The 14,395-nt window shown below is 35.6% G+C and overlaps 1 protein-coding gene across 3 annotated transcripts in view; it reads left to right on the top strand.

Annotated features, from left to right (window-relative positions):
- The window catches only part of grnd (grindelwald), a 42,025-nt gene that overhangs the window by 7,049 nt on the left and 20,581 nt on the right, over positions 1–14,395 (top strand). Inside the window, exons 1-2 of one of the 3 annotated variants that reach the window (XM_028179667.2) lie at positions 4,569–4,584; positions 7,846–8,063. In XM_028179667.2, coding sequence (XP_028035468.1) covers positions 7,862–8,063 — 202 coding nt within the window. In that variant the 5' untranslated portion in view covers positions 4,569–4,584; positions 7,846–7,861. Of the gene's footprint in view, positions 1–4,568; positions 4,585–7,845; positions 8,064–14,395 lie in introns of those variants that run through there. The other 2 variants (XM_028179665.2, XM_089730431.1) reach the window with 2 other exon arrangements.

Raw genomic sequence — 14,395 nt, 5'->3', positions numbered from 1 at the left:
ATCATTTAAAAAAAAAAGAATTTTAATTTTGTGATGTATTGTTTTTTCAACATCCCTTTAATCTATTGTGTACACTTTGTAAGTAATTAAAATACAATGGAAATAATCCCAGACAGCTTTTCCGGGCTACTAAAAAGACATGTGTGTAAGAGGATATGCTAGAGAAGGGAGATGACGTATAGCAGATCTGAAAGGAAAAACCGGAAATTCTCCGCCGACCTTACATAGTCGGATATGGACAGGAAGAAAAAGAAAGATTTTCCACACAAATGAAACACACAATTGCCGTACAAGAGCGTAGTATACCTTTGATAAAACTGCTGTACTATTTCGCGGCATAATCCAAGCAATTTATAAACTAACTTCAGAGAATGATAAAAACAACTAGTAGCATATAAAAATTTGCATACAGGGTGACACTTTAGTTGACTTTCAACCGAGTTCTGGTTTAAAAAAATACTGAATTTTTATATATATGTATTTATTATGTGACCCGAAATGTTATATGGAATATTCAAAATTCTAATAACGATTTTTTTCCAAATTTACGCTCAGTATTTGCTAAAAGCCTCGTTCCTAACACCCTGTATTTAACAAGCCAGAGTTTGGAGAAGATGACAAACTCGCGTACGAACCAAGTTAGATACTTAACTGATATAAAGTGTATTTATTTCTTGGCTAACTACGCGTATGATATTGTTGATCGATGTTGAGGTTTTTTTTTATTTTTTTATTTTTGTAATTTATTCTTTATTAGATCCATACACCTGTTAGGTTAAGTCGGTTGGTGTTGATGTTGACGTTGAAGAAACTAAAAAAATTGAGCACGGAAAGACTTCGTAAAAATTTTGAACAATAGTATCTTGCATACTAAAAATCCTTGCAATGATGTCAGCAAATAGATTTTAAAAGAACAAAATTAGTGCGCATACTGCCATCCAGTCTTGTTATTTGAGACTTATTTGATGACTTGGTGGCGCTATGTATAGCTGGCGACTATCGACGATCCTGACTGCTGGGGCCGAGGTTCGTGGATTCGATGCTGTCTTCCAGAAAACTGTCTAATGGAATTGTTTGCTCTTTGTCAGAGTCTTTTATATCTATATATGTATGTATGTATTTGAACTAAATAAGTGTATTTAAATAGACATTTTGAAGAGATGTTAGTTCGGGGCCCTGGTCACTGTGTGTGATTTTAAAGCTTTCAGACATAAATATATAATAAAATAGTATTATTTTTCCAGAAAATGTCATGAAAGTAAAATGTAAATGAAAATTTTACTTTCTATAAGACTTTGAAATGTAAAATCTTAATGTTAACATGAACTACAGAGTTTTCCACCCACTTAAGTATTAATGTAAAATATCAATGAAGCAAAACATTATTTTGTCTAGCCCTTTTTTTCAAGCAAAGCAAATCGTGTCTTACGCTAACAAGTTAAGGTATGGGGTTGTATAACAATAGATAATTCTTAGTCGTACAAACAGTACATACGTACGTACAAACAGCCTCGAGACAGTCACGTTGTCATATCTTGCATACAGATTAGTTGAAAACAATATGTGACTTCCATACAGGTTTCTTGAGTCTTTCCTTAAAGTAGGTACTACATCGGAGTAGTGGCCTTTGATATTGAGGTTACAAAAATATGTGTTACAACAAATAATTATTGTTAAAATTTCGCTACTTACCTCAGTATTCTGACAACTATGCAGTGTGCTTAGTGGGAGTTTTTTAACGGTCTCGATAACGTGAAAGTTAGCTCATATTTATATGGAATGGGATCGTTTGCCTACGTTTGCCGCTAGGGGCGCTGTTCCAACTGCATACATTATTGGGCTTACTTTTACGCTATCGAGAACGTTAAAGAACTCGCACTAAGAACACAGAACAACAAATAAACAAAACAAAAAATTGTCGTCAAAAAAAAACTACTGCATACATATTTAACGGTTGTAACGGAGATATTGTACTATATTATAAAATAATGACTCTATTAAATCATGAGAAGTTTCAAAGCGGATGTCTAACATATCCATGCTTGTACTGTCCGCCAGTGTCGACAGTATAGCAATTTTTTCGAAAAATTGACTAGAAAATCAGATCGAAAAATTTAATCCTTGGACTCGGATAATTCACTTTACACTAATAAATTTATTTAAAAGTAATGCAAAGTGCATTTATTATTCATTTCATTGACGATAATTCAATGCCATTAATGTGCACTGCACATAGATAAGCAGCTGAAGGCCGAATGTTGTAGATTTTTCTGAAGCATTTTCCCTTTTTACGATTCTCGTTTAGATAATGATTGGATTGATTGTAAAACGTAGATTCCTGAGAGCCACGCGTTCTTTCGAGAGCATGCATGGCGTGCAATGCGAAAACTGTACTTAAATTATGTTTTTTCAAATATGATGCTTATTCTCGTGGTGATAGGCTCTATTACGTGGTTTTTGTGATGAAAAGATGAACATAAAAGACCATTTGAAATGCGACAGTTTATCGGGACCTTTAGTATACAATACAACTGAGATTTCACTGTTAATAATTACTTATATTTTTTTAATTTACTTTTTTTATTCAGGAAAAGCTGAGTTTTCAGACACAGCGATCTTTCCGCTTAAATGATGTCTCCAGTATACCTACTATTGTACTCTGTAATTTTGTCTTAGAATATAAAAAAAAAAAAAATTATATTAATATAATCAATTCTTAAGTTGGCGGCTCTTAAGCTGCGATTCCTATCTGCTTCAGGAACCATTCAACGCCAGGTTGGTTAGAATAAATGCAGCGTCACCTTGACCGCGTCTCGTAAAACGCATTTAGTCTACCGTTTCGCAGCATATTTTCACTTCTTATCTATACAAACGTGTCGTTTTCGTTTATAAAAAAACCTTCGTGAACAGTACATACGTAAATACGTGAGTATTAAACACGAATTTCAAGGTGATCGTGCAATTAGATCACTACATCCACAACTTGACACGTTTAGGCAAAATATAAAATATTAATCTACGTGAGTCAGCTTTAGGAATTCATAGGCAAATATAAATACGGTTATTAATTTTTTTTTGTTGACCAAGCGTTTGTTTGAATCGCACTATTTGATTAAGACAGAATAAAATAATGAAAAACTTCGAAGGTTATTCAGAAGCCTTCTTTGAATATGTTCTGAACACGATAGAACATCGTCTCAATCGAGGAGTCGCCGAGAGAGATTATTAAGTACTTAAGAAAAATTTCACGGTACGGTTTCTGCACTACCGAAATACGGATAAAATTGAATTTTTTTTTATTGCCCTTGTAGGCAGACGAGCATACGGCCCACCTGATGGTGAGTGGTTACCGTCGCCCATGGACTTCAGCAATGCCAGGGGCAGAGCCAAGCCGCTGCCTACCAAATGGCGTCAATATTTATATCAGCCATAATTATAAGTAAATAGCAGGACTCTATACGCAATTAGACTCATTTGAAATTAAAATTCTTTCAAATTACGAGAGCAATGAAATCGTGAAATACTCTGTAGTCTTGAAATTCAATCGTTCTTTCGATTTCCTAGCGATCCGCTCGCCACTCGAGTTATTTCCAGATCCATTATCGGATATTAACGGGGATCGGAATTGTATGTAAATAGGCAAAATGTATCTCTAAAACTCAGGTAAAAAAATATATTGAAAAAAAATATTAAAACAAGTTTTTTTTTTAACGGAACGAATTTTTTTAAACAATCTAAATACAAAATATACCGCCAAGATTAATATTATGTTTGCTAATATTTTCAAATAGACCAAAACACGAGCAATAAACAGACATGGATACTATCAACTCGGAGATGCAGTGTTCTAAGATTTTTTGTATTTAGACTCGAATCAAGTCAATTCATTCAAATCAAATTAAAAAATTTTTATTCAACATAAATGAAAATACATACTTGTTGAACGTCAAAAGAACTACCGCCAATTCACAAGAACTAGCCTCCGTCCTGAGAAGAATTGGCAAGAAACTCAGCGGGATTTTTTTTTTTTTTTAATATGAAGTAATATATATATATTTTTTAATAATAGATTTTTTTTTAAATATGAATTTTTTACTATGAGTATTATAACGTAACAATTACTCCAATATTGAAATGCCCAGAGCGAGCAACTCATTCCCACTTTGTGCAATCTTCTAGATAATCATTGACTCTATAGTAAGCTTTATTGCACAGATGTTCTTTAATAGTTTTCTTAAACCTATGTATATGTAGGTTCTGAAATCTTGTGGGATTTTGTTGTACGGGCGCAAAGACATTGTCTTTCGATTTAATATAACAAACTTGAAGATAAAACGTTTCTATTGAAGGACCAACCACGTACCGTTGCCAGGCAACACAATTTCGGTGTAAACTTGCCTGTTGTGCTTTAGTCATGCTTTTGCTTATTTTAATCATGGAACTCAGTAAAAGATTGGCTACATTTCCTCCTTGTGAGCTGCACGCTTTATCCCAGAGATTAAATAAAGAATAAGTTATTGTTTGAGTGCCAACACCTGATATAAAATGTTGTATCCCATCGGTGACTAAGGTGACCTCGTTCTGGTGAGTACAACACTACGACTTTATAAAATCTCATAGGAATATCGTATTGAGTCTTAGAGAAATTCTCATCTACGGTAAGTTGAAGTGTTACCTCCTCATAATTCTTTTTTTGAATTTGCAATTCGGACCGTTGAGTTGCTGATTTGTCAGTTTAAATATTCGTGAATTAAAAAAAAAATGTCTAACGTTGAAATTGTTGCGATTTATTTATCTTGAAATTGCTATATATTTACTATATGATGACGTATTTAGAAACCCATTTCCCGACTTGCAGTTAGGTTAGTTAGTGTTAGTTTTTTTTATTTAGTGTCGATAGTGGTAATAGTAGTGTTGATTATTTTGTTATGCTGACGCCGCTATCCGCAACAGTGGCAGCAGCTTCTTCTGCGAAGCACGGCTCTTGCTAGGGTTCGTGTTAGCAACGTCGTCAGGTTTGAGTCCCGCAAGCTCACCTACTAGTTAAGTTTACGCTGAAATAGCCTCTCAAGGCTATCAGCTTAGGTAGGATAAAAAAAAACAGTTTCTTATCGTAACGTAATAAGTCATACTCGTTACGATGCTATTCAAATATATATATTTTTTGAGATAAATTACATGGGAGTTAACGATCGGTTGTTCCGAGCATCAGCCACTTGCACACCTTTTCGATATTCAGCAAAATGGTGACTCACCTCGTTCGCTCTAAAGCAAAAGTATACCGCCGCACGGATGGACACGTAACTCCTAGTTACTACCTTTTTTTTTGTAACCCAACAACAAATGATTATTGACATTAGAAAAAAAAAAAAACAAAAGAAATTTTATTGTGGCGCCAATTCTGCAATGAGGTTTGATGACGGATTTTCTATTGTGGCCCGTTGGAGGCACTTGTCCGTTACGGCTGTGGCGGTCAGGTACGCGATGACTCACGCTATTTACTATGCAGCGAAAGTGTAGTGGCATCCTCGAAGTTTTATTATTATTATTATTTTAACGCCGGAACGGACCACGCAATGTGTTCGCCGAACGTGTTTTGCCTCGTTTTCTGCTAAGCGTTTGTTTGAATTATAATATAAAAACACTATCATATGCCCGCGACTTTGTCCGCGTGGAATAGTTACCTACTTTGGCATAACTCTACATTTTACCCGTCTCTTCATTTACGTAGAAAGTGAAAATATTTTTGAACAATAGAATGTTAAAAAGTTATTTAAGGTATCAATATCACGTTTTTTAACAGACTTCAAAAGAAACTCTCATACATTAGACAGACACAGATACAGAGAAGACTCTCATACGAAAGGAATTAAAACACCCATTTCGAAACATTCTTTATTGGTTCTCCGCTTGCATTGGTCTTAGCGTAATGTTATATATTAATATAGCCTATAGACTTCCTCGATAAATGGGCTATCTAACACTGAAAGATTTTTTCAAATCGGACCAGTAGTTCCTGAGATTAGCGCGTTCAAACAAACAAACTCTTCAGCTTTATAAAATTAGTATAGATTTCGAGAAAAAAAAAAAAAACAAAGAAAAATTACAATCGTATTTTTAAAACCGATATGCATTTAAAATAGGTTTGTTGAAATAGTTTTATTATAATTTAATAATGAATAAAATTTTGCATTAGTATTCGTTTCATAATTTTTAACTTTTGTAATCGGCATTTTAATAAAATTAATGATTAAAGTGATTAGTTAGTAGTTGAAGTATCATTTGTTATTCTTGTTTTTGAGGTCAACGAATACATCTAACAATAGTCCATCGTTAAAAAACGATTGATTGATAAATACATTCAAAATTTTATGTTAATTACTTACAATGTTAAAAAGATATGACAGATTACAATTATTGTTACTCAGTGTACAGAATTACTAAATATTTGAAACTATTTATAACAATAATAACCACCCTACCTATTTTTGCCGTTAAGCAGTAATGCGTTTAGGTTTGAAGGTAGGGGCAGCCGTTGTAACTATACTGAGACCTTAGAACTCATATCTCAAGGTGGATGGCGGCATTTACGTTGTATAATAATATGTCTATGGGCTCCAGTAACCATTTAACATCAGGTGGGCTGTGAGATCGTGCACCCATCAAAGCAGTAAAAAAAAATGTTGTGTTTGAACATGTATAATAAAGTGCGATAGGGAGCTATTAAAAGCACACGCGTAGGTCGTTCTATGTCTGGTCTCTTATTTCTATGGAATTAAAGCTTTGGCTATTCGTATAGATTGCCATATAACTTCAACGGGAACTCACGGCCCACTCGATGTTAAGCGGATACCGGAGCAATAATGCAATTGAGCCCCTCAATCAGTAAGTATCTACAGTCGGTATCATTGCACCATTTCGAAAAGGTGGCACGACATGAAAACCTTCCTGTCGTGGCCGCCGGGAATTACATACCCGATCCTGTAGATTGAATGGTAAACAGTCGACGTCGTTCTAAACACGTCATTACGGATCCTCCTGATCCATTAACCAGGTACTGGGTTTTTAGGTACCACAAGCACGGATCACCGTCCTCGTCGAACCCATGACACAGGCCACAGAGTTTCTTGCCGGACCTTCTCAGTGAGTCACGTTTCCGATCCGATGGTAGATTCTGCGAAGCACTGCTCTTGCTAGGGCCAGTGCTAGCAACACTCCCGGTTTGAGCCCCGTGAGCTCAACTACACGTTAAGGAGAAGCTGAAATAGCCTCTCAAGGCTATAAGCATAGGTAGGGGAAAAAAATGGCGCCTTCGAGCTCATGTCTCCGGAATTCACGTTGCGATCCCTATGGGCTTCGTTAACAAAGATCGAACGCTGAACTTTGCATCTATTCGTGCAATAAAAACTAAGTAAAATGAGATCCCATCCTGCAAATCCAAAAGCTTGATCTTCTATTTTTATGTAATGTTTTTAAAAAATAGTACATATTGTTTTTAATATCTAAATATTATATAAAAATGAATCGCTGTTTCGTGATGAATTTGGCTAATTTTAGTCTTGAATTATTTGTGGAAGTCCAGAGAAGGTTTAAAAAGTAGATAAATATGAAAACGCTCGGAATTCAATAAAAATAATAATTTTGTTTTTACTTTGATATGTCCCCCGTCGGACGGATGTCTCTTGTTTGTTTTAAGTTTATTTTATTCAAAAGTTCAGGCCTTTTATTTTTCGGCTTAGGCACTATGAAATCTGCCGGGTCAACTAGTTTAAAATAAAATATATTTAATTAATAATGTTTTCATGATCATCAAAGTCGTCGCAGTTATTTAGAACAAGTTATTAGTTACAGAGAGAGAGAGATGTCGGGATTCGTGTGCGTCCTGATGCTCGCCGGCGTCGCCTCCGCTCAAATCACCCTGGACGGCATCAGATGCGGTCAGCTGATATGTCAGCTAGACGAATACTGCTCCCCGGAGACCAACCGATGCGCTCCGTGCAATGTTGTCTGCAATAAAACACACCATAACTACGATAGCGGCCTTTGCGTTAAGGAATGCCAAGGTACGTTCAACTTTGTATGTATTGCGACGCTTCGTCGCAACGCCGCCGGAGACATTGTTCCTTCATATCTGTGTCTGTGGCGTCGTAAAATTGCTTTCTGAGAACTTAAAAATTACTGTTAAAGATACGAAATATCAAGCAATTATTATTATATATTATTTCATTTAAAAAAAAAGAACTAGATTTGAAACATCGATTATTCTGTAGCCGCAGTACAAATAATATTACTATTGTATTACTTATAATTACTGTTTTAAAATATTATATACTACTAGCAGCCCGCTCCGGCTTCGCTCGCGGGTCTTTAACAAAAATTTCAATGATATTTGACGTTGTTTCATTTTTTTAAATAAAATAACACGTATTGCGGCATAACTATAATAGACATATTGTGCTGCCGCGACCCTTTTTATAAATAATAATGTGTTCTGCAAAATCGTAGCACATTCTTTTATCAATAGTTTTCGCCGGGCACGTGATGTAAATAATATTTTAGGTATTTTTTTTACACCTCGGGTTACATTATTGGAGTTTTAGTAAGGATCCCTAATTTTTTTCAAAAAAGATATTATAGCCTATGTCACTCGGGAATAGTATAGTTTCCAAACAGTAAAAGAATTTTTCAAATCGGTTCAGTAGTTTCGGAGCCTATTCAATACAAACAAACAAATCTTTCCCTTTTATAATATTAGTATAGACACCTACTGGTACCTACCCGTGCGAATTTACAAGACGCCCTACCATCAGTAATTAGGCAAGTTATATTTTTTGTGGGTTTGATTTTTATTACACAATTTGTTATACGCATTTGTTAACACGTTGACTGTCATGTAGATCGCCGGTGCCCTACGCGGCGCACTGAAGTACTTATGTCGATTTCTATTACAAGTTTGCCTTCTTTTGTTTATAATGTATGTATGTCTTTTTGGTAACTTAGAAATAGATTCATTCTCAGTATCTTCAGATTCATCTTTCTTAGACTCTACTACATATTCCGTTTAAGTCATCAGAAAAATATAAAAGGCTATGTTTGAGCGAGATCAAAAAAGGAAGAGTTCGTTCCATTTAAAATTTATCAAGATCTGACCAGTAGTTCTTGAGTTATCCTTGATAATGCATGTTCGTTCGATTTCGACTATATTAATGATATTATGCTCATTTTAAACTGCGAAAGTCGATTTTCTTTTTGTGAAACTTTTTTAGTGTGAACAGTGAATCGATAGTGGACATAGAAAAAATATACCTCTTCATTTGTTTTCAATATGTTACCGGAGAGTACCTTCTTATTCGTCCGCATTTGTGTTTGTCCCATGTCGACTGCAGGGAGGCAGTTTTACACCCAGCCCTACATACGCTCACACCGGTTCGTTAACCCGTTCCAGATAACCTTAATTACTTAGTGAATCGGTTCCTAACTTAAAAATAAAACGTTTCTTCTTTAGCCCTATTTAATTATTTAACAGGCGATTTGTTTAAGTTATTTTCGAACGTATCGTTATTATGACATAATATATCTGTAACGTATATCCGATGTTCAAATGAAAACAAACCTTATTGGTTACATTTTATTGTTTTTTTTTGAATTTTTTTATGTTGAACGGCAACCGGCTGTACCGGTTTCGCGACCGCAACCCGTCGACAACCTTCCTATTCGTTCACACGTATAGTTCTGTCTCTTTCGTTCTCGAGCGAAGAATGTGTAGGTTTCAGGTCATGCATCTTGAACGAGGTTTTCATATAGACTCTTAGGTAGAACTTAAATAATTTAAGTTGAACTTGCGTTACGAGCGTGTTATGTTTGTAATTTAAGCCGTGCTGGTAATTTTTAATAAGCACATCCTTCCTGAGTTAGATCTTTATTAACATTGATAATTCATTATAATATTTAGAGTTTTATAAATTACTCATGTGTAGTAAATACTACTTTTATAAGGTATGCGTTAATTAGCAGTATGGTATGGCATAGTAAGGACATGTCCTCTTTAACTGGTTTAGAAAGGGAAAAGTGTATGCAATTTATTTGGTGGTAAGCGGTTATCGGAAGCTACATTTCAATTATTGTTGTCCATGTTAAGTAGTGAGGACGCAATATATTAAGACAGCATCGGAACACTACTTCGCATCAGCGTCGCGACACGATAATCGACTTATTGTGAGCCCCGGCCAATATGCCGATGATCCGGCTCATAGAGCAGCCAAACGCGTTCTAAATAGTCTTCACGAATCCTTTTGATCTACTCTCGGTGCACTGTTTCTAAAGCTACAGAGGGACATAGAACCAGGTCACCGTACTTGTGAAACTCGCCAAAGAATCCAAGCTGACATTCCGATCTGGTGCATCTACCGTTCCTAACTAATGGTGCATACATTCCTAAAGTAGTTAAATTGCTTGGGAGGTACTTGGGCAGTTGTTAGCAAGCCCTTCACCTCAACCCTCAAGTTCAATCATCTGTCCCGATTACGCGGTCAGGCCTCGGACCCAATCTTTCCATTCCAAAACTGGGGCTGAGCTTGTGTTTTGAACTGGGTTAGCGATTATCCTACCTTCCAAATAACAACGCATAATTTCTTGGCAACAAGTAATGAGCAGCAGTTCGAGACAGAATCCTCCTTGAATTTTACAAATATATATTTATGCATGTTTAAGGACATTCCAGAAAGACAATTAACCGCTACCGTAAAAAGATATTTCAACAACACATAACATTCATCTGATACTGCATTACTATAAACCCGACAAAGGATCTTGTAAAGGTGCAACAATGCTTGTAAAGCGAGAGCTACACTGAGCGCGTGTGGGCCACGTGCTGGGCGTGTCGGAACCATACTTGCAGAGCCGTATTACATTCACAAAATGTGATGCTTCTTAAACGAATCAACTATTTATTTCATGTTTTCATCGAAATATCTGTATGAGCGAGTAGTGCTGCCACTAACTAGCTCGCGTTGGTCACCGTCCCCGTCGAACCCGTCGCTTGCGACGAAAGGCTCGACGAGTGAATTAACCCATAGACACAGCCCACTGAGTTTCTCGCCGCATCTTCTCAGTGGGTCGCATTTCCGATCCGATGGTAGATTCTGCGAAGCACTGCTCTTGTTAGGGCCAGTGTTAACAATACTCCCGCTTTGAGCCCCGTGAGCTCACCTACACGTCAAGGAGTAGCTAAAATAGCCTCACAATGCTATCAGCATACGTAGGGAAACAAAATCTAGCTCGCTATATTTTTCATGTTTCGAATGAGGAATATGAATCGGTCCAATGTAGCTCTCGCTTAAGCGTTACGGTTTGTTGACTCCGGCAGGTACAGCGGACGCACACAAACATGCAATACGCACACATGGAAAACTATGTCGATACAGTGTCTGTGTGTGCGCAGTTACAGGTGTCGTTTTGTTTGACAAACTGTAGAGCGTTATAGGATATCCTCGCAGCACGAGAGATACTCAAACAATAACGTGTTTAATATTATCGATTGTCTTTCCTTATGTTTTGACTGGAAAGAAATGTATGTGATCTTTATATTTGTTTGACTTATATTTGTCTGATTGGACTTGTGATTTTATTGGTTATTCATCGTAGAGTAAGGCGATAGTTGTAGTCAATGAGCATCAGAATGTGGCTGCCCTACTCGTTAATGTTATTGGTCCAACGATTGTTACCTTCAAATCAGAATAGGGTAAGGTCTTAGTATTAACACACGTCTTCTCGCATTAAAACTGTATAATCTCAAAACTTACTAATTTTACAAGTGCGTGTTTTAAAGGTTTAACATGTGATATTTATAATATTAATCATCTTTGCAACATTAATTTTTTATTTTTTACCAGTTAGGTACATACATTATTTGTCTTTTAAAGTAAGATAAAACTATGTATTAATTATGTTAATAGTACACAAAATATAGGTAAACTAAAAAAAACTAAAACTAAACTACGCTCTTTTTACAGTATTTATGAGAAAAATACTGGTGATACAAAATGATTAGGCATATTAACTCAATTTCGAATATTCTTGGAAATTGTACACTTTTAATGCGAAAAGACGATGTATCAATCGATTCAAATAGTAAGATAATCGGAATGCTCTGAGTTATTAGAACCCAAAGGCTTATGTATGTATGGTTTAAAATTTACGGATTGATGGCGAAGAGGATTTCGTGGCCCCTCTAGTATTAAACGGTTACGAGAACCCATATACACAATACAAAGTGCATGTCGCAGTCCAACTTAAAGCCAAAAGTGAAAAGCATGATAAATGTGTCGTCTATTATCAAAGGTGGCAATCTGTGCATTTGGACAAAAAAATGTTATTGATACGTCAATACAGATTGATTTGAATATAATCGTCTCCTTCAAAGAAAACGGTTCAAAACCTGCAATAAATGAAGGGTAATACTTAACCTGTTATTTATCTAAGATGTCGTTCAGAAGAGTTTTGTGACTACCAATGAAACACAAAGTCAATAATTCGTTTTTCTGATTTACCGATAATTGTCCAAAAGTCACATTGCCCAGCTTTGATAATAGTCGACTCAAATACAAGTAGTATCAAACAACGCGAACTCACCGTATTCCTTTCACTAATTTATTCATTTTGCGATTTTCGCTTATTATATTTTCATTAATTTTCCTTCGCAGTAAAAATCACAGACGAACATAGTCCTATTAGGAATAATAACTATATTTTACTGGTGGTAGGACCTCTTCTGAGTCCGCACGGGTAGGTACCATCGCCCTGCCGATTTCTGCCGTGAAGCAGTTTTGTTTTTCGGTTTGAAGGGCGGGGCAGCCGTTGTACTGTTAAAAAAGTGAGATCTTACAACTCATGTCTAAAGATGGGTTACGCATTTACATTGTAGATGTCTATGGACTCCGGTAGCCACTTAAGATCAGATTGGCCAAGAGCTCGTCCACACATTCAAGCAATAACAAAAATTTGAAAATTTTGTACGTAGCCCATATTATCGTAATTTTTAAATTGCAATAATTATCTAAAACGTAGAGTTTTCAGGCATTATTCCTTATCGTATCAACTTTATTTGTATATTATCCACATTTTGCGTAGCGCTAACATAATTTAAATATTAATACATGTCATCAAACTTTCATCACAGACTTTTATAGTTTTGTTTGTATATTTCACATCACTAACTATGCTGTTTTGTTAATTTCATTTTCGGGTATCGTTGTTCAAACCTCAACCGAAAATGATTCTAGTCTCCACCCGTTCAACATGATAACGCGCTAAAATATTCTTGGGATAATTTATTTTAAATATTGTTTTCTGCATAGCACGTTTTTACAATTGACAAACTAACGATGCGTGAAATCTACGGTCTTGAGTGAACGCGGAGACCGCAAAGAGCTACCTTCACTTTAAATAGGGGCCTCAAGAAGGTAAAACTGTACGTAAAATAATACTTAGGGCTGGTAGCGTAGAAGCTCCCTTAACACCTAAGCCTAGTATCATGCGTTCGATTTTAACTTCAGAGAGAAAAATGGTCACTACTTCTACGTTTCCTCTATACTAATATTATAAAGCTGAAGAGTTTGTTTGTTTTTGTTGAACGTGCTAATCTCAAGAACTACTGGTCCGATTTGAAAAAATATTTCAGTGTTAGATAGCCCATTTATTGAGGAAGGCTATAAGCTATATAACATCACGCTAAGACCACTACGAGCGGAGTACTAATATAGAATGTTTTAAAATCGTTTTTTTTCCTTTTGAAAGCTGAATGGTTAAAGTTTCACTAAAATAATGTATGACAGAATTGGTCACCTTTAAAAGTTTAAAAAAAAGTCCCCGACAGCATATGTCTATATTTTTAGGTTGTCTCACTATAACCTTTTTTATGCTAACATTAAAATAAGCATTATTTGTGAAGGTGTTTTTATTAAAGATGATATTAATCCTTTACCAAATAAATACGTTATTCATTACAAGTATTTAGCTTAAAAGAAATTTGCCCTTGATATTATTTGATTTTAATAAGTATCTTAGAAGATAACAAACTAAGGCACGGAATAAGAAGAATAACAAGAAACACTCAAATCACTTCAAGTTAGGCTTTGAAAATTGTATTTTCTCGATTTCTCAAGGATTCCATCATCAAATCCTCATCCTGATGATTACAGGACCATTCTGGAAGTCTACCTTTCGAACAAAAAAAAAGAATTATCAGAATCAGTTCAAGCATTCTCGAGAAATCGGTGACCATACAAAGATAAAAAATGGTGATCGAATTGATAAGCTCCTCTCTTGAAGTCGGTTAAAAAGCGTGATTTTTGTACTTTAAGCCAATTCGCGGGTAGTATGTATTATACTATTAGTA

This window comes from Bombyx mandarina, chromosome 01, assembly GCF_030267445.1.
Source record: "Bombyx mandarina strain Sakado chromosome 01, ASM3026744v2".
In the NCBI taxonomy this organism is placed as follows: domain Eukaryota; kingdom Metazoa; phylum Arthropoda; class Insecta; order Lepidoptera; family Bombycidae; genus Bombyx; species Bombyx mandarina.
The sequence above is the reverse complement of the archived record's forward strand: the minus strand, read 5'-3'. Positions and strand labels throughout refer to the sequence as shown.